At 35.4% G+C, this 26,395-nt stretch overlaps 2 protein-coding genes and 1 pseudogene across 7 annotated transcripts in view; 2 read left to right on the top strand and 1 right to left on the bottom strand.

Annotated features, from left to right (window-relative positions):
- The window catches only part of LOC106667745 (serine/threonine-protein kinase BRSK2), a 107,359-nt gene extending 88,718 nt beyond the window's left edge, over positions 1-18,641 (top strand). Inside the window, exons 3-16 of one of the 5 annotated variants that reach the window (XM_014395884.2) lie at positions 6,803-6,888; positions 8,559-8,699; positions 9,672-9,822; positions 13,240-13,455; positions 13,510-13,709; positions 13,783-14,001; positions 14,078-14,173; positions 14,233-14,426; positions 15,108-15,227; positions 15,271-15,452; positions 15,520-15,700; positions 15,782-15,951; positions 16,024-16,242; positions 16,526-18,641. In XM_014395884.2, the coding sequence (XP_014251370.1) occupies positions 6,803-6,888; positions 8,559-8,699; positions 9,672-9,822; positions 13,240-13,455; positions 13,510-13,709; positions 13,783-14,001; positions 14,078-14,173; positions 14,233-14,426; positions 15,108-15,227; positions 15,271-15,452; positions 15,520-15,700; positions 15,782-15,951; positions 16,024-16,236 (2,169 nt within the window). In that variant the 3' untranslated portion in view covers positions 16,237-16,242; positions 16,526-18,641. Of the gene's footprint in view, positions 1-6,802; positions 6,889-8,558; positions 8,700-9,671; positions 9,823-13,239; positions 13,456-13,509; positions 13,710-13,782; positions 14,002-14,077; positions 14,174-14,214; positions 14,427-15,107; positions 15,228-15,270; positions 15,453-15,519; positions 15,701-15,781; positions 15,952-16,023; positions 16,243-16,525 lie in introns of all 5 variants that reach the window. The other 4 variants (XM_014395883.2, XM_024229119.1, XM_024229121.1 and 1 more) reach the window with 4 other exon arrangements.
- LOC106667746 lies at positions 673-1,561 on the bottom strand (annotated as a pseudogene).
- Positions 18,642-21,394: 2,753 nt separating the features above from the next.
- On the top strand, positions 21,395-23,462 carry LOC112127739. 2 transcript variants are annotated; one of them, XM_024229128.1, is made up of 4 exons: positions 21,395-21,502; positions 22,681-22,767; positions 22,998-23,185; positions 23,261-23,462. In XM_024229128.1, the coding sequence occupies exons 2-4, from the start codon at positions 22,690-22,692 to the stop codon at positions 23,262-23,264; spliced, it is 270 nt and encodes an 89-aa protein (XP_024084896.1). In that variant the 5' UTR covers positions 21,395-21,502; positions 22,681-22,689; the 3' UTR covers positions 23,265-23,462. The 2 variants fall into 2 exon arrangements, with proteins under 2 accessions (XP_024084896.1, XP_024084895.1); XM_024229127.1 differs by having other exon boundaries at positions 21,398-21,502; positions 22,998-23,462.
- Positions 23,463-26,395: the final 2,933 nt, after the last annotated feature.

Genomic DNA, 26,395 nt, shown 5'->3' with positions numbered 1-26,395 from the left:
GCTTTGACGATTTGTCTTGAGAACTTTTGATTGGAAGGTTTAGACGCGCTGGGTGTTGGATGTCTTGATAGTAATCAGTTTAGTGTAGAAGTTGTTGTCTTTTAAGTGTTGTTGGGGTCCACATCAGTCTGCGGTCTAGATATAGTCTTAGGTATTTGACATGAATGGATGTTCGTACACTGAGTACATTTTTCTTCATTCAGTCTTGTCTTCCACTCTTTTGACGAGGTTGTTCAGTTATCGACCAACTTTGATTATAATCTGGTTTGGGATGTTATTGGGTATGTGGTCCTTCAATGAATCATACACTGTATTATACAGTTGCCAAGCTTTCGGCTCTATATTTGCCCTTCCTCAGGGCAATATACTACGCCTAAATAAAAATAATAATGTAATAACCATTTAAAAGTCAATGATTTTTTTAAATACACCTCTCTACACGTTTTTAACGGCTAATAATAACCCTAACCATCTACTTTTTGCGTCAGTCTTTGACAAGCTCCAGGTGTTCTTTGATATTGGAGGTATCTTGGATAAGTTTCGAGTTAGATGAATTTCGAGGGCGTTGTGGATAGTGAGGTTAGTGACTAATAAGGAAAATACACAAAAAGACACATATTTTGAACTATGTTTGTTTTAAATCCTGTAATTTCATTTAAAAACACAAAATTCAATCAAGTCCGTATTATTTGGTGTGTGTGAGTATTACAGGCAGTCTCGGAAGACTTTAATTGAATATTGATCATCACTTTTGATAGAGGATAGTGGCTGATGTTGTTAGGGCAGCAGACCAGTAAGATGAATACGACAATGATTTAATGTTGGAGGGCCCTTTTTATTAGATGCCGAGCGGATGTTGCCTTTTGCAAAAACTGCAATTGTAAACGATGGATAGGTTGGAATTGATCAGTCGATATACTGTGCTAGCCAACGGAAACCTTCGCCATAACCTTGCCTCTTGAGCACAGAGCACATAAATAATTCTAAAGGACGACCGGGCAATTCACTTCGTGGAACTTTGCTCTTGCCAGTTGTCTGTCCGAAAAGGTTGAGAAAGTTTCTCAGCTCGTCTTCCGATTCTGCCCCAAGGAGGTCGATTTTATTTCCAAGAACGAGTACAGGACAATTCATAAGCGATTCATCAGTTAGCAGGGCATTAAGCTCGGCTTTGCTCTCTGGGAGACTGACTCTGTCGCAAGCGTCCACCAAAAACACAATGGCATCGACAGCTGGAAAATAATCTTTCCAGACTCTCCTTGCTTGAGTATGGCTACCAAGGTCAAAAGTAGTGAATCTAATATTTCCAATGGACAATTCTTCTGATGTTGGGTGAAGTGTTGGCACGTGCTGGGCAAGCCTGTCATCCTTCAGTCTATGTAGAAGTGTAGTTTTACCGGCATTGTCAAGACCGAGGAACAATAGTTTCCCCGATTTTTTCCATAAGCCCAAGTAGCCCAGAACTCCTGTGAACCAGTCCGAAATGAACATTATAATTTCCCTAAAATCCCTTGGCGTACGATGAAATGGGGCGATGAGAGGTTTTTCTACTACGACTTGTCACTACGAACCTCCACACAACACCGGAATAAAATGGGGACGGCCGTAACAGATGCACGGTGGAAACTTACTTATTCATCTTACTAGTAAGGAGCTTTGACGATTTGTCTGAGAACTTTTGATTGGAAGGATTGGCTGCGCTTGGTGTTGGATGGCTTGGTAGAATCCCGCAGTTTCACTCCGTACAACGTGGTCGCAGTAAAGTGATGGAAAAGGTTAGTTTAGAGTTGACGATCAAGATGGATTTCGGTCCTTGAAGTCTTCGTAGTTGCCCATATTTGAATTGAATGGAAGTCGGTACCTCTTTGTTGTTGATGTACAGTGGTGGGACAGACTGTTTTTTTCATTGTGAACGAACACTGAGTACATTTTTCTTCCTTCATTCTTGTCCTCCACTTTTTTCACCAGTTTTCGATAAGCTCAAGTTCCTAGATATTGGAGGTAGCTTGGATAGGATACGAATTATGTAACAAAATCGTCGGCGAAGGTGGTGATGATGGCATTGGGGTGTGCAGGTAGGTCAGCAGTATAGATGATATGATGGGACCAAGAATGCTTCCTTGTGGGATGCCGGCTTGTATTTGTCTAATTTTCGACGATCTCACTCTGACGTAGTGGTGTGTTACATAAGATATCAGGACAAAATAATAAGGAATATGTAGGAAGCGTTTAAGTTTATAAAGCATGCCCGGGTGCCAAAAGCTTGTCTAGGAACGCACCCGAGCAATACTCTTTGTTTTCAAGAGCAGAAGAGATATTGTTGATAACTCTGAAATCTTGTTGGATCGTATAATGATGTGGACGGAAGCCGAATTGGTGAAAGGATGAATTTTGTAAGTATCTAAGATGGGAATTAATCGCTTTAAAAGGAGTCTTTTGATGATTTTCGACATTGCAGGAAAAGGCTGAAGGGTCTGTAGGAGGATATGTGGTTCAGAGGTTAGTGTGATTTAGGAATGAGAATAACGAAAAAAATAAGTAATATTTATGAAAGGTGTTGGTTAAGATAAAAAGTCAGTGTCACGAGCGGGATTCGAACCCACGACCTTCGGCTAAATACGCCCCTACTCTACCACTTGAGCTATCGTGCTTTGATCCGCTCGGACACTAACTTCCCATCTCACCTCACTTCACGATAGCTCAAGTGGTAGAGTAGCGGCATATTTAGGCGAAGGTCATGGGTTCGAATCCCGCTCTTGACACTGACTTTTTTATCTTAACCAATACTTTTCATAAATATTAATTAATTAAAAAATGTTAATTGGTCAATCGGACTATGAACTGTAATGGAGAAAAATAAGGTTTTTAACATTGACTGATCAGCAGATAGTTGTGCTAATAACAATTTTAATCTATCTTCTAATTAACGATTAATAGGACATAAAACTGCTTTGCTTATAAAGAATAAATATTCACATGAAAATGGCTGTTCAATGGCCGAAATGTTGTGGAATATAGAAAAATATTTTTCTGAAGAAAAAAAACTCTCGCATAAAAGCGCCTAAAATAGGAAAATACCAAAAACTTAATATTATTTATGTTAAAGAAAGAATATTTGCTGGGCTTTACCATATTACTAATCGTGCTAAAATCATAGCGACCTCTCATCGAAATAGAAATGATGAATGGTGGACTGAGTGTGTTGTTCAATCTTTTTAAAAAGACTAGGAAATGTTAGGCAAATCATATTTGAAGGTTTGATGGGCGTTGTGTTAATATTTGAGTTAGGCCTGTTGTTAGAAATTTCACTTTTTAGGCTTTTTTTAGGCATAAAAGTCCACTTCTGCAGCATCTTTTGTAAAAGGGCCAAATCTTCAGCCGGGTTTTGCTGAAAGATTGGATTTATCCGGCTGTCAAATTTTCCCTGGGGTTCGCCTCGTCGGCGGCCGCTTGATTGCTTTACCTTTCTTTCTACCCGCATCAACTTGGCTTTTATGGATGTCACGTTTCTAAAGGATAATACAAGATTAATCCTGTTAATCTCGTTGGCAAAATGTCGGAAACTTCTCCGACTTGACGGCGATTAGAGCGAGATATCCGAAAAGACGATTTCTAATCGATTTGTACGAGCGGTTTTGTACCAATTCAGCAAAGATACTCGTCTGTATTAAACATTCAAGGTGTCTGACAGAGTCAAAACTTTCTGTTACCCTTTAAACTGAACGATTCAAAAGTTACAGTTAAATTTCATTTACATTTCCAATAAATTAATTTTACTACTGGATCGTTAATCTCCATAGGGGTTGTAAATCTGGCTGAACGATTCCTTGGAGTTTGATTTAAAAGAGTCTTTTACACCACTTTTTACGTCTTTCCATGTACGAAACTATGAAAGTTGCTGAAGTGGGCCATTGCTCGGAACTGGTAGTCTGAAGGAGCAAGGTCAGGGTGGGTTAAAGCTCGATTCCATCAGCAGCGGAAAGTTTTCGCTTTGTGCAACCGAGCGTTGTCTTTTTGAACAGAAGTTTCTTCCTATTCACCAAAAGCCGGATATCGCCTGTTTAAAACTTTTCTGCAGGTATCGGTTCTTTTGATGAATCGTTCATCACTTTGAAGGAAGGGGCGACTGGCGTGTTACAAGGCGATGTTATGCTGTTAAACTTCTCTACATGCTTTTTTTCACTTATCTTGTGTATGCGGCGTTTCTCTGTGACAAATCCAATTTATCTGGCTATTTGACAGTTGACGAATGCTTTTTGTATGATGTATGGAGGATTTGATCGACCCCGTTTCAATTTTTTGTACTCCATCATTCACCCCTTGGTTGCTTATGTCGGCTCTCAAAAGAAAGTAGATATCATTCAAATCACTAATTTCGTGGTCCGCTTGACAAATTAATATATAACAATTAATTAAGGTTTTTAGTTGAGATAAAAAAGTCAATGGCACGAGCGGGATCCGAACCCACGATCTTCGGCTTGATACGCCGCTGCTTGGATCGAGGTCACGATAGCTCAAGTGGTAGAGCAGCAGCGTATCTAGCCGAAGATCGTGGGTTCGAATCCCGCTCGTGCCATTGACTTTTTTATCTCAACTAAAAACCGTAATTAATTGTTGTAGATTATAATAATAATATCGGACGTTTAGGGGCCGACAAATATCTGTGGTCATCGCGGGCTCTCTGCATGTTTTTATTTATTTTTATGATCGTTCACGCGTATATTCCAACCGCCATTTGAGCTTCTCACATCTGTTACTGACTCTCTGATTTTATATGAAAACTCGAAAACATCGAAATTTTAAAATGATAGGCTCTCATTTGTACCTCAGATTGCCCATTACAGAATAGAAATAAACATAAATGCATCACCACAAACACAGAAGTCTGGTCACAATCACTCCACCAGAGTACTCGATATTCCTTGGGGTGGGGTAACAACACCTTCAGTTCACGCTAATAAATTACATTCTCAACCCCTTCCTTTCACGCTAATAAATTAATTTATTCTAACATAAACACATAAATTACAATCATTCTAATAAATTAACATAAACGCAACAGCCTATACAAACATAGAGGAGAATTCACTTCCCCAAAATACTCGTTACACCTTAAGGTGGGGGTTAAACAAACCCTTCCTTTCACGCTAATAATTACTAATTAATATTTAGTGACCGTTAAGTTATGATTATTTAGAGATCGTGAGATGCAGTCTGAAGTGATGTTGGTTTCGAAAAACATTTTCTTTATTGAGATTATCTTCAGGGCAAAAAGTGTGTGTTTTCTGTGGATATGTGTCACTGTTGTATGTCGTGTGATAGTGTTCAGGACAATGAGAATGTTTTTCTAAGCCTACACCACGAGAAACCTCCAACAGGAATAAAACTAAAATGGAGAGATAGCAACAAAATAATGATAGACCATCCGATACTCATGGCTCTAAGAGACGACATGAACAGCATGTTTGAATTTAATCAAAACTTCCAAATAAATCTAGGTGCCAAAAAAGAATGGGAACGAGAGGTAAACACACCTCCTTTAAGAATGGCACCATCCTTTCGTACACAGATGTATTTAGAACACAAGAAGGTACAGGAGCAGGAGTATTTGGTCCTGGAAGCAAATACTCAGAACCCATGGGAAAATACACCAGTATCTTCCAAACTGAGGTCCACGCAATCGAGATATGTACTCAACTCAACCTGAATAAAGGGTACAAAAACAAGAACATAGCTATCATGTCAGGCCTGACTTTGAACTGGTTGTAGTTTGCGACTGCTGTAAATGACCAATTAAACAATTATTCACGTGGCTTAGGACAATAGGTCAATGCCCAAAAAAAACCCACTCCATTCTTGCTAATAACTTATTTTCTCTCCGGACACCACAAACTCACCCCAGAGTACTCGATATTCCTAGAAGGGGGGAGTTAAACAACCATTTTCTTTTTTACGGTTTAGGCGTTGATACGAAGGTAAAGACTTGTAAGGTAAAGGTCCGGAGTTCGAATCCAGCGGTCCTGCATTCGAACCCGACATACTTACAAATTTTTTCAAAAACACCGGCACCCCGAGGCTTTACATAGCCTCTGCTGTTGCGAACCCTCGTAAAAAAATCGTGAGGTGCGGTCTGGTGTGACGACGTAGGTTTTAGAAAAACATTTTCTTTATCATGCCAACGTTTCGACCTTTATTGAGTTCATCTTCACGGCCTGGGATTTATAATCATTGTTTAAATTTGTGGTGATTAGTGACGGTAGTCGATGATTATTCGGAGATCGTGAGATGCGGTCTGGTGTGACGTAGGTTTTAGAAAAACATTTTCTTTATTATGCCAACGTTTCGATCTTTATTGAGATCATCTTCAGGGCTCAAAGGGTGCCACAGGGTCAACACGACGCACAAGAATGACACATCTACACAGAAAACAAACACTTTGAGCCTGAAGATGATCTCAATAAAGATCGAAGCGTTGCCACGATAAAGAAAATGTTTTTCTAAAACCTACGCCACACCAGACCGCATCTCACGATCTCCGAATAATCACTGTTTAAATTTTACAAATAGATGTAGAATGTGAAAAAAATGAATTTATACAATGCTAGAAAATTTTAGATTAAACAAAATGAATTTATACAATTGCCAGACAATTTAAACAATTGATTTTATAAATTACTTTCCAATATTATCTCCAAATAATCTTTGGCTAACAGTGACTAAACACCACAAATAAAAATAGTGTGTAATAAAAAAAATGACTTTTTATTATAACATTTAACGTTTTTTGTTTTTGTTTTTTTTTCAGGTTGAGAGGGAGATAGCAATTATGAAACTAATAGACCACCCACATGTACTCGGTCTTTCGGACGTTTATGAAAATAAAAAGTATTTGTGAGTATCGTCAGATTTTAGCCTTATTCAATTTAATATTTTAAGAGTGGAGTGAATTTAATTTGCATTTCCAGCGGGTTCGGGTTGATTGGGTATAAGTAAATTTTAACAAGAATCACGGAAAGGCGACAGCCTTAGAAATAAAATCTGCCAAGGAGAATGATTCGAGAAACGGGCCCGGCTCCGATTAAATAAAATATGAACCTCTCTGGATAGCGTTAAATTCGTAAAAACAATTTTCCCCGAGTGGGAAATCAAAGTTCCATCCGTTTTAAACATAAATGACTTTTGAGTAGCCACATCGTTTTCGATAAAGCACCGACATATTTTATATTCCGGCTTCAATTAGTCATCCTTTTCTGTTTGTTACTCAGTTTGAAAGATTTTACCAACAAATAATAACCAATTAAAATTAATTTTGAAAATATTTTGTTTTAAAGCTTTGGATTAAGTAGGTGATGCATGATGAGGGATGGGCAGTTGTTTTGAGCCCATTGCTTCATGTCTCGAGCAGAAAATGTACGCGACTGGAGAGTTTTTAAATGTTTCACAGGCTTATTTACTTGGGGAGGGACTAATTATACAAATTAAAAGCCTTTTATCTGATCGTAAAATCATATCTCAAGGAGAGATTTTTCGCAACCAATGAAAGAAGTACTTCCAGGTGTGCCGCAAGGGTCAATACTCGCTGCGCTGTTGTACACAATTTCTACTTCTGACATGCCCACAAATCAGAATGCACTTACCGCCACTTTCGCAGATAACAAATCACCACTCTACTACATGTCTTATGTTATAAAACCACATGACAACAATTGAAAAAAGTAAAGTACTTTGGAAAGTAAAGTTTAACCCCTCAATGGCACAAAACGCCTTTACGCCCGGTGTGAGATTTATCCCGTATACTTCTACAACTAACCTTTCCTGAATCCGACAAAGTTACCTATTTAGGGCTTTTTCTTGACAGAAGATTAACTTAGAATCCGCACAGATTAAAACAACACACTTAACAAACGATTTTAAATGAACCGACTATCAAAATTATCATTAAAATCAAAACTTTCGACATACACATATCCATTCAACCTATTTGGTTATAGGAGTGCCAAATTTACGGATTGGCCAAATTTCAATTGAATCAATATTCAAGATTACAAAATTTTCATCAAGATTTTATGACTAAATGTTTCTGCCCCATGTAAACAATAGCACACTGGGGGCGTCGGTGGCCGCGACCCATTGACACAGCGCTCATCACTGTAAGGAAAAGTCCCGGGTTCGAATCCCGCGGCCCCGCATTTGAACCCGACATAGTTTTCCAAAAAAACCGCCACCCTGAGTGTTTATATGACCTCTGCTGTTGCGAACCCTGTAAAAGAAAGATTTTTTCATCCATCAAAACATATATCAGACGTTTTCACAGTAAATTATAACACTAACTACTCCATTCCCCACAATTACCCCGTAGACGACTGAAGGGAATATGGTTCAGAGACCTCTTGAAGGATTGATCCAAAGCTGCTGCCACTGTGTCGCTTCCTCTAGTAATGATACACTTACTAAAAGAAATCTAATCTGCTGGTTGTATATACTACATATACAGTACATATAAATAAATGAAGTAAAAAAAATAATACCCCTCTTATTAACTGAATTTAATTTTGTTTCAGATATTTAGTTTTGGAACACGTGTCAGGTGGCGAATTGTTCGACTATTTAGTTAAAAAAGGGAGACTGACGCCAAAAGAAGCCAGAAGATTTTTTAGACAAATAATTTCCGCCTTGGATTTTTGCCATAGCCATTCAATATGGTGAGCCGTTTATTTATTTATGAACCATTTTTTTTTTTTTTTGTTATTTTTTGATCGATTGAACTATGCCTTGTACTGTGCCACAACAGGCTGACACTTTAGGAGGACTTATAATGTACAAAAATCATGAAGCATAAACGCTTCCGGCCAGATCAAAAGTGAAAAGAGGACGAATTTTCATATCGTTGACCGGATTCTATGGGGCTTTCAATTGCCTCAAAAATAACCCTTCGCCTTGAAGCAATTAAGATATAATCTGTTCGATCTTTTACCGCAGACGATTGTTGTAAAATAAACGGTAGACAGTAATAACAACGATTTCCTGGTTGTATCAGGCCCTCAGGAGGTAATTTATAGGCGAAGCACGTCCGAAAACCGCAGCAATACCCCAAATTTGGTCATCAAATCCCGAACCCACTCAAGCTCATTTCTCATGCGTGCTTCGTCGATCCCACGTCGTGTTCATTAATGCGCGAATCGATCCGACAGCCGTTTTACAAAGCCCTTGTTAATAAATTTTTAATCAGGTGGGATTTATCGTAAGTCTGTACATAAAGCAAGGAATTGAAAGCTTTGTAAAATTTTATTGGGGCCGAGGACCGGTTTAATTTTTCTAATTAGTCTTTTTAATAATTTGAACGTTACGAATACATTTTTGGTCCGCCCATTTTCGCTTTTAGTAATTATTCAGACATAGTTTATCATCCAATAGCTGTACCACTTATGTATTTTTTCTTTAAGTATTTTTTTTTAAACCACCATCACATTTTCTTAATGAACAAATTTACATAATTTACTAAAGAATTGCACTGAATTTATTTTTCAGACTAAACATTGTTAGTAAATGATTAATATTGTTAAACATAAGCATTACTAACAAAAGTTAGTTTTGGCAGTTTAAAAAAAACTGCCCTTCAAACAAAATTAATTATTTTTGTCCGAGAATAATTAAATTGTCTTTTTCCTCTCCAGCCATCGCGATCTCAAGCCAGAAAACCTGCTCCTAGATGAGAAAAACAATATCAAGATAGCCGACTTTGGGATGGCTTCGCTGCAGCCTGGAGGGAGTATGCTCGAGACCAGTTGCGGCTCACCGCACTATGCCTGTCCGGAAGTTATAAGGGTATGACCTATATTAAGTTAAAACATTGTGAAATTAAAAATAATGTCATTTGTTGTCCAAAAAATGCAAATTTTCTTTGATAATTTTAACTTCTTTTATGATTTTGGTACAAAAATTATGAAACATAAAGTTATCCTAATGGGGGTTCACTGTATCAGACTCATGGCATTTCATTATTAATAGTACAAGATTCAAATAATTGAATTTTCTGGGAGAATTTCAATCAAAACTAATTTTCAATGTGGGAAATATCGGCCACTTTTTCAAACACTCTAGATCAGTGGTTCCCAAGGGTCTGTGGAAAATTAAAATTGATTTGGGGGTCTCTGTACAACGTCAGGGGTTCGCGCAAGGTTTAATATAAAATAATATAATATAAAATAGAAGTATGTTGGTTATCTAAAAGTGCATGTTTAAATCGATTTTATGCACTTTTTGATTCAGTGTTGGAATTCCTGGAAACCAAAGACAATGATGTGCGACACAATTTAATTAACTCAAAAAATGACATAGCCTATATGTCTGATTTATTTGCCAAATTTAACGAAACTACAAGGTGACCAATTAAATTTAATCAAAACTAAAAGCGTAATATCTGCGTTTGTTGCAAAACTTTTTCTTTACAAACAAACTTGGGAAGAGGAGAATGCTCTCAGTTTCCAAATCTTTCGAAATTGCAAATTAGAGATGATTTGCTTTCTCTACTCAACACTTAACAGCTCTTCATACTGACCTGAACCAAAGATTAGAAGACATTCTTCACTTGGATATTCCCGACTGGGTTTTGAACCCTTTTGCATGTGGACAAACTCATATCCCAAACACAGAGGAATCCATACTAATTCAGGAGCAGCTTATTGTAATATCCACAAATGAGAAACTTAAACCAATGTTTGAACAAGGATACCACAAATTCTAGTTACAAAAAATTTTATATCCTGCATTATGGGTTATTATAAAGAAGTTGTTGACTGCTTTCTCGTCTTTCTATTTGGTAGAACGTGGATTTAGTGTCGTTATGAACCTCATCATAAAAGAAAGAAACCGATTAGAAATTATACTCTCATAACATCTCATCACGTTCATCCAAGTCATTAATTTTTTTGTATTTTAATTTTAAACAAAAGTAATTAATATTATAATTTATATATACAGGCGTTAACTCACCTGAGGCTATACACGACAGTAATAAGACCCAGAATAACCTATGGATTACTAATTTGGTAGAACAAAGCTCAACAAAAAGTAGCTACCTGAACATTAGGCAGCATACAAAGACTAGCAAACCTATGTATCACAGGGGCAATGAGAACAACCCCTACAAGCGCATTAGAAACTTTGCTAAACCTACCACTGGAAATATTTATACAAGGAGATGCTAGGAAAAGCTCATTTAGGCTCCAGAAACAATTAAATTTGAAAGGAACCAAACAATTCGGGCATACAACCATAATCAACAAAATCAGACACCCATTATTAGAAATGGAGACTGATTAAATGATCCCGGAAACAATCTTCACAACTTCCTATAAAGTCTCAACGGACTGTAAAGGAGAGGAAGAACACAGGAGAGCATCAGATACAATGATATCGTACACAGATGGCCCCAAAACAAACGAAGGAACCAGATCAGGAATTTTCTGTTCAAGCCCAAAACATGAGCAATCAAACTCATTAGGGAAGTACACCTCGGTCTTAAAAGCAGAAATACATGCCATCAATGCTTGTGCCCTAGAAAATCTTAAAAGAGGTTGCACTGACAAAAAAATCCTCTTAAGATCGACAGCCAAGCAGCTATTAAAGCATTAGCATGTAAAAGAATCACATCAAAACTAGTCAGTGAATGCATACAAAATCTCCAAAACCTGGGGAAACACAACAACCTGATGATATCTTGGGTGCCAGGGCACAGGGGAATTTTGGGTAATGAGAAAGCAGACAGACTGGCCAGAGGAGGATCTGCAAGACCATACATAGGCCCCGAACCTATCCTTGGAATAACAAAAACAAATATAGAATCCTCCATCGCAGAATGGATCCAAGCAAAACAAAAGGTAAAATGGATAAACTCTAGCCGTGCTAGACATAGTAAACGTATGATGAAACAACCCTCACTGACACTGGCAAAAACACTGCTACAATTGGAGAGGGCCAAACTCAGAGGAGTGATAGGACTACTAACCGGTCACTGGTATCTGAGAAAACATCTACACAACATGGGTATGTACAGCAATGACCCATTTGCAGATTATGTAATGAGGAGGAGGAAACAGCCACTCATATCATCTTCGAATGCGAAGCAACAGCTCAATGGAGGTTTAACCTAATGTACGGAAAAGACTTAGGGAATGAAATTGTAGCAGCAACAGTCAATGACCTGTACTTCTAAGAAGAAGGATTGAGTCTATTGACTGAACTAAGGAACTAGAAAGGTACAATAAGCCAGAAGGCTGCAGTGCCTGGGGAATACAAACCCCGCTTCCTAGCATCCTTTCCACCATACCATACCAACTCACCTGAGGAAGGATTAAAAGAAATCCGAAACATTGTGGATAAAAACTGGTTGTGGTTTTTTTGAGATGACCTATTATCCCACCTTCAAGAAGGAAAAATGAAGGTCGAAATATAAGAAAACATTGTTAATTTATATATATTTATAATTTATAATTTCAAAAATACTTCTTCAACAAAACTTTTTTTTAATTTGTAATTTTTATGTTCTTAAAATGTTTTTTTGAAACCTACACCACACCAGACCGCATCTCACGATATCTGAATAATTATCGATTAACAGTCACTAATCTCTAGGCATGTAATTTTTATATTATGCATTTTTGTGGCTTTTTAATTTGGGGGTCCGTGGGCAATTTTTGACTGTAAAAAGGGGTCCATGGGTCAAAAAAGTTTGGGAACCACTGCTCTAGATCAAGGTATAGTCTTCAAGAAAAAAGAAAATTCAGATGATACTACCAAGCTTCGACTTATTTTTAGGTCATCATCAGGGTAAAGCAATCATAAATATATTCACAGATTGACATATTTAAGTTTTTTACAGGCGATCTGAAATTTCTTTTAAGATTGACTCAGTCCTAACATTACCAAGGACTGTAAGATTAAGATCTATACATTTTCCTTATTTATTTTATAATAATATCCAAGTAAATTGGTCAAACACCATATTTGTTTTTTTTTTTAAAGTATCTAGGGCGTGTTTGCTTAATAAATCATATTTCTAAATGGGCAAAATTATCTTGAATGATAATTAATTTTAATTTTCAGTTATTTGCCCAGTTATTACTGAAATATTCTTTTTATTTCTTAGACATGTCCCAAATAAACAATATGTGTTTTCATTAATTTTACTTGACAAAAGAAACATTTTGAATTTAAAAAAACTTGCGATTTCAATTTTAATAGGGAGAGAAATATGATGGAAGAAGAGCAGACGTTTGGTCATGTGGGGTGATCCTGTATGCACTGCTTGTCGGTGCGCTTCCCTTTGATGACGACAATCTCCGTCAACTTTTAGAAAAAGTCAAAAGAGGTGTGTTCCACATACCTCATTTTGTACCTCCTGATTGTCAGAACCTGTTACGCGGAATGATTGAAGTCAACCCGGAAAAAAGGCTCACAGTAAGTCGATCATGCTTAGCAAAATTGATTTCCGTTTCTAATTTCTGTACAAAGCTTGCAGATATCAACAGGCATCCCTGGGTGACAGCGGGTGGCAAGGGAGAACTGGAACTCGAGCTGCCAATGATGGAAGTCGTCCAGACACACATTATACCTTCAGTAGCGGATATGGATACCGATGTCCTACAAGCCATTACGAGTTTAGGGTGTTTCAAAGAAAGAGATAAACTTATACAGGAGTTGTTAAATCCAAAGTAATACAAAGAAAAAATATATATATTAAAGAATATTTGATTTGGTCGTTATAATGTTTTATTTGTGTTTCAGCCACAACACAGAGAAGGTGATTTATTTTTTATTACTAGAAAGGAAAAGAAGAAGACCTGCACTAGAAGATGAAGCAGAACAGGTAGTGGCGAGGGTGAGAGCGGAATCGAGTGACCCACCGAGAAAGAGAATCGATACTTGTATCAATGGGGCAAAATCTCTTCAATATGCTCAGATATCAGAAGGATCACCTATCACACCAAGAAGACAACCACTTCAGTAAGTTAAATCACCTTCACTATTACTTTGAACAAATTTTGAACCTAATTATTTTTTTTTGTGTGTTTAATTTAAGAAATAGACATCAAAACAGAAGGGGTAGTAACACTTCCAGCAATTCTAACTCATCACTCCAGCCACCGTCACCCACCAGCATACAGATTCCACAAAGGTGAGAGAATCAAGGAACTGACAAGAAGTCATTGACTTTAGCAAAAGATTTGATTTCAGGGCGAGTTCGAGTAGCACACACCATGCAAACCACCAGAGCTCGCCGATACACTCAGCCAGGCCTGTGAGTGTCGCAGCTCCAGCCGCCATCCAGGTCATGAACAGTAGCCCCGTCATCCCGCCCCCATCCCCGTTGCACCACCGATCAAGTGCGCCCAATGAAACAACAGAACCGCCCACCATTACTATAGCAGGTAGCTCAATTCATACTACTGATAACATTTAAAATATACAACTTAAACTGAATTACAGCTTAATCTCTTATAGAGCCTGTCTTGGTCATGCAGTAGTTGTAATCTAAATGTTCATTCATAGTAAGTAAATAGTAAATTAAAAATGACTAACAGGATTTACTAACTGTGTACAACATTCGGCTTTTCATATAATTTTAACAGTTCATTGTTCATTTCCAATTTAATGATTAAAAAAATTAAAGTATATAAACCATCTCTGATCATCTTGGTCTGCTTTTTATCGCTGGTTTTATCTGCCAGCACTTCACCATGTTTAGTTGGTCTGTGTCAACATAGGCAAAGAAAATTTCACTGCCAAAACAAATCTGGCAGACTAGGATGATCAGAAATAATTAAACTAACATTTTAATATAATTTATGCAAATCATTTTATTTTCTTATGTAATTGCACTGCAGTTTTAACTTTGGGAATGGTTAGGTTAACAGTTTTAACCAAAAAAATTATTGTTAGTAACAGTTAATTGATTGCCAACAGTTTCTGATAAGTAAATAAATTAAGTTGCTGCTTAATTATAATAACTAACTTATAATAATATAGCACCAAAACAATTTGAGGGATGATTTGAATGTTTTTACAACTGTATGGATGTAAATGTTAAAAGCAGTTCATTTTGTTCATAGGAACCCATGTGCTGGTACCACCTGGCTCTCCTCACACCTCTAACCACTGGAGGACAAGACTGACAACCATTAAAAACAGTTTCCTCGGCTCACCGAGATTCCACAGGAGAAAACTTCAAGGTAACGACTGAATTTTAATAACAGCAATTATGTGTTATTGAAGTTATGTTAAATATAGCATCAACTGAAGAAGTGGGATTGACTCCTGAGTCGTCGCCAGAACTGACAAAAAAGTCTTGGTTTGGGAGCTTGATGACATCCGAAAAAGATGAGACACTTACAGTTCTTGTGAAAGGGAAACCGTTAGCTTCAGTCAAGGCAGATCTAATACACGCATTTCTTTCTGTGAGTAGATGCAAGCATAGAAACAATCATATATTGCAATTAACACAATAAATCTATTTGAAACTAGATAGCGGAACTGAGCCATTCTGTTTCAAGTCCGATGTCCTTTAGGGTAGAATACAGACGAGGAGCAACAGGTGCGGCAATGTTTCAGAGACAAGTTAGGTTCCAAGTAGACATTTCTTCGGTCTCCAAGCCGACATCTCCCAAAGAGTATCTTTTCGCTGTCACTTTTACATTGCTAACAGGTTATCATTGATTTTTTCTTTTAGCTTGTTTGCTTTGAAAATAATATTTCACAGGAATGCATATTTCTCTTTTTTCTTCAGGTAATATCCGTAGGTTTAGGAGAGTCTGTGAACATATCCAGTCTCAGATCTGCTCAAGGAGACCTCCCTCATCACCTCGAGCCAGCAGGAAATTCACTACAGAGCTTTCTGAAAGTAGCAGCTGTGGGAGTGACACTTCGGAGCGGCTGTCCCCTTATCCTGGAACAAGAGTAAACCATTTTCCTTTATAAAATCAAATATCGAATATCAGTTGTTATAAAATGTCCGTACTTTTTTCTCAGGGCGAATCTGATTTAGAGTCCGAGACCTGCCTTTTTGATATGAAAAGTGTAACTAGGGAAAATGGAAATGGGCGACGGCGGAGCAGCTCAGTCGTTACTAACAATAACAACAACAACAATGGAGCTGAGGAAAAGAATACCACTGAAGTTGTACCTCCAATTCCTATCAGGTCAACAAGTGAACGCTCAAGTGTCACTCCTCAATTACCTTGAGAAATGGTGAGAAAAATAAAAATATTCCTTCAATTAAATATATTTGTCAAGTAGAAGGCTGACTAAACATTTTAGACTCTGAATCATTATAAACTGCTTTTTTATTAGTTTTTAATTGTTAAACGGTTTTTGGCCTTTACCGTCCTCTTTCACATAAATTCCAAGTCTCATAACATTTTGTAAAGGCTGTTACAAATTCTGCAAAATCAAAATCTGCATTATGGCAACCTTATTGGCTTAAAGTAAAATGTGCAGTCAAACTTATCTGAATCCAATTTTTGTTGAACAGGAGGCGTACTTAGATATCACCAACAATTCCCATGGCCGGAGCTACTGCAACCGAGTCAAGTTTCAAATTATTAATGGGAAGGTTTAATCAGGTGCGCCGCAAGTATGGAAAAAAAAGCTTCATTGATTTCTTTTAAGATTTAGTTATAAATTCCTCAGTGCCATATTTTGTGAGATAGAAGTTCTAATTGACAAACACCATGCCACCCGTGACGTGCTGGGCTCATCGTGTAAATTCCAGTTATCGGAACAATAAATAAATTTGTAAAAAGTAGGTGTAAATTAATGCGAACATAGTTAACTTATTTATATTAATAGCGGTTTTAGTAAGTGACAGATTTTTCACTCAGTCCATTTAGTTGTGAACTTATCTGTTAAAAATGCTGTTATGAATAATTGTAAAGAAAAATAGCATCTCAGGTTTATAAAATGCATAGGTGCCACAATAATCTGTACAAAGGATTTTAAAAAAATTGTCACTTTTTTTAAATTTTGATAACTGTTTATTTTAAGCAGTGATCAAAAACCTATTACATGAAATGCTATTTAACTAGAGTAAATCGTCCAATAATAAAAAGAAGAGTTAATTTTTTTGCTTAAACGTCATTTTGATACATTCTAAATGATAATAAATAGAAATGTGTGAAGGTAACGATTAAGTGCCATCAGAGTTGTACATTCAATTTGCATGACGTGATATATATAAAAACAAATGTAAATAAATAGATTTTAATCAAAAAATAAGCCTTGTAATCATTTGCTATAAACAGTACTTTCAAAATATCTTTGTTAATGATATATACACCAAAACCATTAAGCATATCGGACGGGTCTGACTGAGAGGTGAAACGGCGAGGGAGATGAAGAATTTGTGTGATATACATACTTATATCCTGGGATAAGAAGTGTGATCAACATAGGGTACACTCATTTGAAAATTTTGCTGTACACATAAATAACCAGAAGTTTTCATAATTTATATTTATTGTGATTTCATTGTAAATAATATAAGTAATGTAAAAAAAAAATAAAAATGAAATTTGAGGAAAAAATGTGGAAGCGTATTCAATTAGTGCAATGCCGGTTAATAAATAAAAAGCTAAGAGTCAAAAAGCTAGTATATGTATCAATATCTATTTAATGAAACAAATAAAATAACATTGTCAATATGGGCTGGAAATAAAATTGGACGCACCAAGACTCAATTTTAATGTTTTGCTAAAATTTAGTTTTCATATAATATTTAGTTGGTCATTATTCAACTATTGTAATATTCACCTAGATGTGAGAAAATTATTTCATAAAATACATGTTCAATTTGTGTATGTCTCAGTTAATTTTATTGATCTCTTACGACCACATGCTGAGAAACGACGGCAAATAAATCAAGTCAGGCAAACAGAAAAATGCACAAAGCATTTATTTTAATGATCACATTTATAATACAATTGTGATCTAACAAACACGAGCATAGTACCGCCTATATTATGAATTACAATAATACGTCCAAAATATTAACCGTTCTTTATATTTATATAAAAAAAGGAAAAATGCAGAACAGGGTTTTCAATTAATATTCCATAACAAAGTATGTTCTGTGAATATTTTCCCCTGCCTTCGAATTGTTTCAACAGCATGTGGTGTGATTTTTGCGTACTGTTTTAATGTTTAAATAACAACACAAATCAAAAGAGTATTTTGTGGAAAGAATATGTTACCAATTTGAATTGTTTAATTCTCATATTTTATATTAAATGTTAACATTTATTGTAAACTAGTCAGTATTTTTTATTATTTATGTAATGGAGTGCAATATTATGTTTTGTTGTATTTTGTTCTTTGTGTTTCATTTCATCGAAGAAACATAGTTGATGAAAATGCAATAACGAGTAATAGCTTAGAGTTGTATAGTATTTTCTTTAAAAAGTCTAAGAAAGCCTTACCTTCTCTTTCTTTTATATTCAATTTTTGGTAAGCCTTTTAATACTGAAAGAAGTACTGTGAAAATAAATAAAAAAACGCTTCGTGTTGTTAACTATGGATTTTGCTTGTTTTTGTATCGGCCACATAATATTTTATGGAAGTTGGCATTATTAATAAACGCCTATCTGAAATGACTTTTCAATTTTACCTCTATTCTTCCTTTTCCATTTATTTCTCGTTATCAGTTTCCCAAACAAGGCAATGCTAACAATGATAAAGGTATATAATATTGAAGATGTTTTATTGTTTTGATGAAAGTGCCATTAAAGGACAGTTTAAACACTTTAATCACTTTAGTGAATCAATGAATCAAACTCAAGCTCAATGGACAAAATTTTAAGAACTTTTGAACTTATATAACTTGAATTTTTCTTTGGTACTTTATTTCTCCTCCCATTATTGCTCATTCACTTCGAATCTGTCCATTTTTAAATTATCGATATTTTATTAGTTTAATTATTTATTGACAAATAAGCAGAATGTTTGAGAAATACAGTTTGAAAGATGTTAAGTGTTTAGTTATAAAATATGGAAATCTCAAGAGACCATTGAGCTCATTCAATTACTGATAAAGAAATTGCTTTCTCCTTCATTTAAAAGATACTTTAAGTGTGATTTGAAATTAATCTTAGAATTTATAACCATACAAACAGAATTAATAATATTAACAATATTCTTTAAAATAATATATACAGGGGCATCAGTGGCCGCAACAGTTTAGGCGTCGACACGGCGCTCTTCACTGTAAGGTAAAAGTCCTGGGTTCAAATCCAGGGACCCTGCATTCAAACCCGACATACTTACAAATGTTTTTTTTTTCTTTAATTCAAAAACCGCACCAGTAAAATATAAATATATATACAATATATATACTTAAATGAACATTTACATATGCAGCGATGTGCTCTTATTGGAGACCCTAACCATCTCAGCAAAACAGTGGTTGTTGTCCGAGTACCCAGGCAGATCGATCTAGAGGTTAATGAAAGGCTTAGGGTACGTCCCAATCTCCAGCCTAACCACCCCCACTCTGCTGACATTGACACAGAAGAGGGGTCATCCTCACCAGATGGTGGCTAGGCCATGAGATTAACACGTAGACACGGGCCAAAGTCAGTGTATATTTTCAATATGTAGAGAAAGGTTGCTCAATATGTCCCACTTAGTTGAAGGGTGCAATTCCTTGGCTCTATGTATAGAGCGTGTAGGATGCCAACCAATATGACAATCATGCTTGGGTATCTGGATCCCCTGTTTCAATTCTTGGAGGAAAGTAGTTCTATTGAATGTAATATCCCTTGCATGTGTTGAAGAGTGGATGTGTAATGTGATAAGGCTGATGGCAGAATTTCACTATCCTGACTGAGTGAATGGTATATTTAAGTGTGAGTGAGAGAGTGAATGGGTTTAGGGACTGATTGCATTGAGACTAAAATAATCTTGCTGTTGGTAGCCCCTTGAACCAACCTCGGCGGCTGGAAAGATAAAACCGTGGTCTGACCCCAAACTGCCAACACCGGTGGGTGATTAGGCCGGTAATTTATTGAAAATTACAAAAGCTAGAATTGCCGGTGGACTGTGAAAAATGATAAGCACAACACTGTACGTGTGTGTGTCATTTGAGCAGAAAGTACACCTATGTTAATATCATTTTCATAATTTTGAAATCATTAACAAAATTATAGGTTAAGTAATATATATGGAGGTTTGCAATGGAGTTTCAGGAAAGGAAAGCATAGTATATAATCCATTTACATATTAGTGGTCAATTGACCAAGTTACTTCTTTCAATTAATTATTCTTTTTACGTAAGGTCTTGGTTGAGATAAAAAAGTGTCATGAGCTGGATTCGAGCCCACGACCTTCAGCTAAATAAGCTGCTGCTCTACCACTTGAGCAACCGAGCTCTACCATCCCAAATCTTTATCTTAACCAAGACCTTACATAAAAAGAATTATTAATTAAAGATAGTACATAATGAGCAATTTTCCATTAGTTTTCCAATTTCCATAGTATGCAATAAACTTTAGTTACAGAGGCTTTTTGTCATATATCAATATTAATAGGCAACTATGCTGAGATGGAAGTGAGTAATATTGCTACAACCTCAGGTAGGCTTAATGTACATAACATTCCAAAATTATTGTTTGTTTATGAAAAAGAATCAACCATGACGATTAATGTGTTTAGGATCTGGTTTCTGGTCAGGTAGAGAAAGAAGTAGACTCTGTGATCACTTGCCAAGTTTAACATTAAATAATATAATGTTGCAATATTTATTCAGGCCCTGATGATAGTCTTATAAAGACCGAAAACTTGGCAAGTGATCACAGAGTCTACTTTCTCTACCTGACCAGAAACCAGATCCCAAACACAAAATTATTGTTTGTTTTTTTAACATGAATGTATCTAACAAAAGTAGAAATTCATAAAAACAACATGGTTGATCCGAGTCCGTTGGGATTCGAAATTTGGCCTCCAAAGTAGGCCTTGTAGTGTGCTACGGTAAACCAATGAAATTAAAAATGCAATTTTTTCATTTATTATTTTTACATGGTGCTAACAATATGCGGGCATTGGCATAAAAGTAAGGGACCATGTGTCAGCCTGGCATGGCCTATTCTTAGTAGTTGGTACAATTTTACAGTCAATTGTTCGCTTGTTACCACAATTTTATTCCTGGCCAGAGTATGAATCACTTTTAAATTTTATGACCCAAAAGATTCTATCTGTTGCTTTTAAATTTAATAAATTTGCGAAACATGCTTGTACTCAAATTGATTTAAGTTAGCCCTCTCAGGGTATAGCAGAGCATATTTCTGTAAAGATAAGGTGTCAAAAACTAATCTTATCTGACAAAATGTCGATATAGGTGATTCATTGATTGAATTAAAACATTTCGTTAGAGGGTTGACTTCAGTCCACTCGATGGCCCAAAGGTGTCCGGCAGTTCCAGTTGTCCTGGGAATTTTCTAATAATCGACAATTTTCAAAAGTAAGTATGCAAATTTTATTTTATAAACTTCAAATGATCCAGTAACAACATACATTTTTACATATATTTACAAGATTGTGTCTTTTTGTAATGTATTTGTTTGAATTTGAATTTAATTTTGTTTAAAAAATAAAATGATCAATCATCATGTAATTATATTTATGTTTATTTATTAATATCAAAACCTCATCATATTTGTAAAACAGAACAAATTTTTGGTTTCACCGTCGAAGCAATTTATTTCTTGTGTAAAACTACTTGTTGAATTTTTATTTAAATTGAGCCAGTTTTTAAAAATTAGTTGTTATTTTAAATGTGTTCAATCATTTCAACCAAATTTTTTAATCATGAAGGAATAATCTATTTTCTCCTGATGGTTTTACATGAAAGTAAAGTTCCTGAAAGTGTATAAAAAAGAAAAGTTCAATGTAATTTGGTTGTTTGCTTGCTTGTTGTATTGTCTCTTTTTTATGTGTTTTGTTTGATGCTTACATTGAATTTGTGCTTTTTTTATCGTTAGGATTGGGTTTCACAACTTCTGTGTTGTCCTTTTTTATGTCTTTGTTTAATGAAGATATTTTGGCCAATTTTTCTGTTTTGGTTGTTTGCTATGTTTATTGACTTTTTTATGTGTTCTGTTTCAAAAGGGTTGATAATTGGATCATAATAGTAAGTAGAAGCATCTTTCAGCCAGGAAAAAACAGAATTGAAACCCACTCCAGCTTGAGTGAAAGTTGCCTCCATTTAATTAAAGTTATTGGAAGAAATGTAATTGGTTGAGGGGGGGGTTTACTTAACAGGAATTACCTATTTGGACTGCTTTAGATGGCCCAAAAGCCCAAAATGTACAAATAATTAAACAAAAACATCACCGTGAATCCCTTAGGTTTTTTATTTTTTCAAACACCCTTCATCAATTTTAAATTTGCATATTTGAAAATTACAGCATGTAAATTTAACATTTACAACAACATTTGAATAATTGTTCTATCATTTGTTATTAACCTAGATTTATATTGTGGCATTATGATAAAAATTACAACAAATTTTTCACACCTTTCAATATTTTTTGTTATCATTTAACAGAATGCTTTGCTAAAGACTTAATTTAGTTTTTTATTGATTAAAAATATTTCAAATTTATATTTTTGATATAAAATACTAAATTATTATGGCAGTTATTTCAGATGGAGACTACACTGAGAGTTGAAAATGAAATTCCCAAGCCAAATAGTTCAGGCGAACGGCGTTCCAGCATAAATGCAGTAAGCATCATAATTATTTAAATATAGCATATGTCAAATAGAATGAGTAATCTACTTAACCTGATTTTTGAACTTTGTAACGTTCAAGTGTTGAATTAATAACTGACGAATGTCTAATGGATAACATTTCACTTAAGATAAAAGTATTCAATTTACAATTACTTTCTTTTTATATTTTTAGAATACAAAAATCCCTGACAAAAAAAATTATCAAATGAGATTTTTTGCAGGAACAGAATTTGCCTGGGTCAAGTGACTGTCCGCCTTGCCCGCCGTGTTACCAACCACCGCCACCCTACATCATCAGTGGTGGTCTTCAGCAGCCTTTTGTGATCGGGCCAACTGCCAACCAGGACTACTACTACGTTGCCAGAGTGGAGACACCAGATTCTGTGAAGCTTTCCAACGCTTGCAGTCTGTACGGTGGCATCCTGTGCATAATCTTCATCATTGTATCTTTCATGACATTTTTTTATTTTGTTTATTACGACAGCTGACATTAAGATGTTTGGAAGACTTGTGGAAGACATGTGAGTCTCATAACCTAAGAAAGCCAGGCATGTTAAATTAAGAAAAATTATAGCATCTGCATCAAAAGATCTTTAACCAACTTTGATCTGTTGTTACTAATTTATTTTATATATTTAATTATGTATCTTGTTACATGTTGTATTATTTACTAGTGCTTTCCTATATTAAACACTTTAATTTTATATATTGTTTATTTTATCCAATAATTTTATTACTAAGAAAAAGTCTCATTCAAGGTAGTTTTAATATACTAAATTATGGTGCTGTGTTAATGATGAATTAACATTTAATTTTCTTAAATTGTTGATTAAATTATGGTGCTTCTCATAAAACCATTTTTCATTTTTGGTGAGCTGTCCTCCATTTCTAAAAACCATAGCTTTTGATTTTTTTAAAGTTAAGCAGAATCCAAATAGCGTGACATATGACATATGATTCAGAGGAGTTTATCTTGAATCGAAGTACCAGGGGGCTGGATGCTAAAATTACTAAATCATCAGCAAAACATAAAAATATTGATTTTTTAGCCCACCACTTTGTATCGCCTCATCTAAATTGTTTATAAATAGGGAAAAGCAGGGGTCTTGTTGTCAGTCCCTCTTTATACAATATTGCACTTTTAGTACCATCAGAAGAGCATTGATTGCTATGACCATTTTTATAGGACACCCAGATAACCTAACTATAACTGAGCAGAAACCTACAACAAAAGCATTTTTGGCGTTTTTTTAACAGATGTAAATTTACTATATTGGTGAGCATGGACACATTGTGAAGTATGCTGTAAAATACCATCATTTGCTCATTCGTTGAGTCTTGCATACAATAAAGTTTCATGAGGGGTGTCGGTGGCCGCAATGGTTTAGGCGTTGACACGGCGCTCATCACTGTAAGGTAAAGATCCCGGGTTTGAATGCAGGGCCACTGGATTCGAACCCGACATACTTGCAAATGGGCTTTTTTTCAAAAACACCGGCACCCCGAGGGTTGATATAACCTCTGCTGTTGCAAACCCTCGTAAAAAAAAAATAAAAAAATAAAGCTTCATATAATTTATTAACCGGGCGAACATGGTAGCCAAGTGGTTAAGGAGCTAGACTCTCCAGTAGGAGATCATATAGTCATGGGTTTGATTCCCACCATCTCCTCTGGACTTTTGTGCAGTCGCCTAAGAGGACCGGTTCATCAATGGAAGGTCTGGGGCAGGATCGAATCTTAGCGACCATGAATTTGGTCCTGAATCCATTCAAATGGAATTTTTCATTGGAAGAACACAGTCACACCAGGGGCTCAATTCAAACACATGTTGCGAGCTCCCCAAATGGAGCCAGGAAGGAATACAATAAGCTCTATAGAGCTGCAGTGCTCAGGGGGAACTCCTCCACTTCCTGGTATCCACCACAGAAAAGGAAAATTATTGACATCATTGTTCAACGAAATTCCTTTTTTATAAGCATTGTAATTTTTCTCTTTCACTTTTGTAGAAGCTTATTCAAGAAATGGGCTTCTGATCCATAAATGAATAAAATAGGTTTGGGGTTTGTTTGTATATGTACAGACCATATTTAGCAAGTTTGCCAGCTTTTTAATTATTCATATTAAATCAAATAATAAATTTTATTTGGAGATTTTAGCCTTAAAAATTTTTCTCATTAAAGTAATTCTGGTTTTTATTAGAAGCATTCCTGTCTCAAATTTTTCAATAGTATTGAATGAATAGATATAATATCAAAAAACATTTTCACAATAGAGCTTGGCTTACGATGAGTAGAAAAATAAAAACTAATTAAATAACAAAATGGTTACAAAATGTAATACAAAAAATAATTATTAATAAACAATATTTGTATGATATTAACATAGTGGAATATGAATGGAGAGAAGTAGATATAAATGAAATGTATAAAAGAGAAAAGAAAAAGAGAATAGCATCAAGACTATGTTGAGTTAGTTTGATCAAATCAAGTATCGTTTGCAAAAAAGTTGAAAGCTTTATGCCTGAAAGCCCAAGTGAATCTTCATAGATTTGGTTCTATGATGCAAGCTTTTTATAATATTTAAACTATGGGAAGAATTAAAATCGAATATGGGCAGAGTTTATTTTTAATTTTAAATAAGTAAATAAAAGATTGGAGTTTAAGGTAGTCAAATAAATTACTAGCCAGAATGAACTTGTCATGTTTTGAGATATGCCCTCTTCTTTGTAAATTTAACACAAATCTTGTGCACTTATTAAAAGAATTTTCCCATAGTGTAGTCAAGAGTGATTAACTTTTTAACTAAAAAGAGTAGATAGTACTGCAATAAGTAAAAAACGGTAAAATAAGAGTTTTAACTAGTCTAAGTTGTATTGTCGAGAGATAAATTTATATTTCTAAAGTGAATTTAAAGTCCCATTTACCCTTTTAGCAACAAAGTCTAATTAATCATCTCTAGATAATCTGGTATTAAAAGCCACACCAAGGTTTTTTACCTGGTTAGAGAAGGGTATTAAAGAGCTACCAAGAGTAATGCAAGGAAATGTAAATAATTATCAATTAGGATTTGAGTGAGTTAGTTTGAGTTCATTGTTTGTAGCCCAATTAACTAAGCTCTTTGTTAATGATTTGCATGGAATCAGGGATTAAATGAGGACGACATTAAGTATAGATTTGGGTATTGTCAACATATAAGTGAAATTTGGAGTAATTTAAAGGAGGGAGGTCGTTAATAAAAATTGAAAACAATAAGGGTCTTAAACCTGCACCTTGAGGAACGCCCAGGCTTCAAGAAGGTCAGATGAGAGTTTGTTATTAGGCAGTTTGACACCTTGTTTACGACCTGACAAATAAGATGATATTAATTTAGAACCAGGGGAACAAATATTTAAGTTCCAAAATAAGTAGTACATTGTTGACTATGTGGTTTCTTTTCTTTGCTTCATTCTCCTGAATCCATATTGCTAGAAAGTATAATTTCTAATGCGTTCTTTCATGCAAAATCTCCCTTTCAGGAGTGATGAGTTCATTAGAAGTATCAAAGCTAGGGTAGATTAAACACCAGAATATTTACTGGTGTGATGTCACTTTTTTGGTGGGGAAAAGATCGAGGCCAAGTG

Source organism: Cimex lectularius, unplaced genomic scaffold (assembly GCF_000648675.2).
Source record: "Cimex lectularius strain Harlan isolate CLEC.00 unplaced genomic scaffold, Clec_2.1 scaffold200, whole genome shotgun sequence".
NCBI classification, from domain to species: domain Eukaryota; kingdom Metazoa; phylum Arthropoda; class Insecta; order Hemiptera; family Cimicidae; genus Cimex; species Cimex lectularius.
Note: the sequence above shows the minus strand (reverse complement) of the source record. Positions and strands in the feature narration are given on the sequence as shown.

Excerpts from the sequence above, each read along its gene's own strand:
- LOC112127739 (XM_024229127.1), top strand. The coding sequence starts at position 22,690 with ATGGAGACTACACTGAGAGTTGAAAATGAAATTCCCAAGCCAAATAGT. Across the intron at positions 22,768-22,997 it reads GGCGTTCCAGCATAAATGCA|GAACAGAATTTGCCTGGGTC; the intron begins GTAAGCATCATA and ends GATTTTTTGCAG.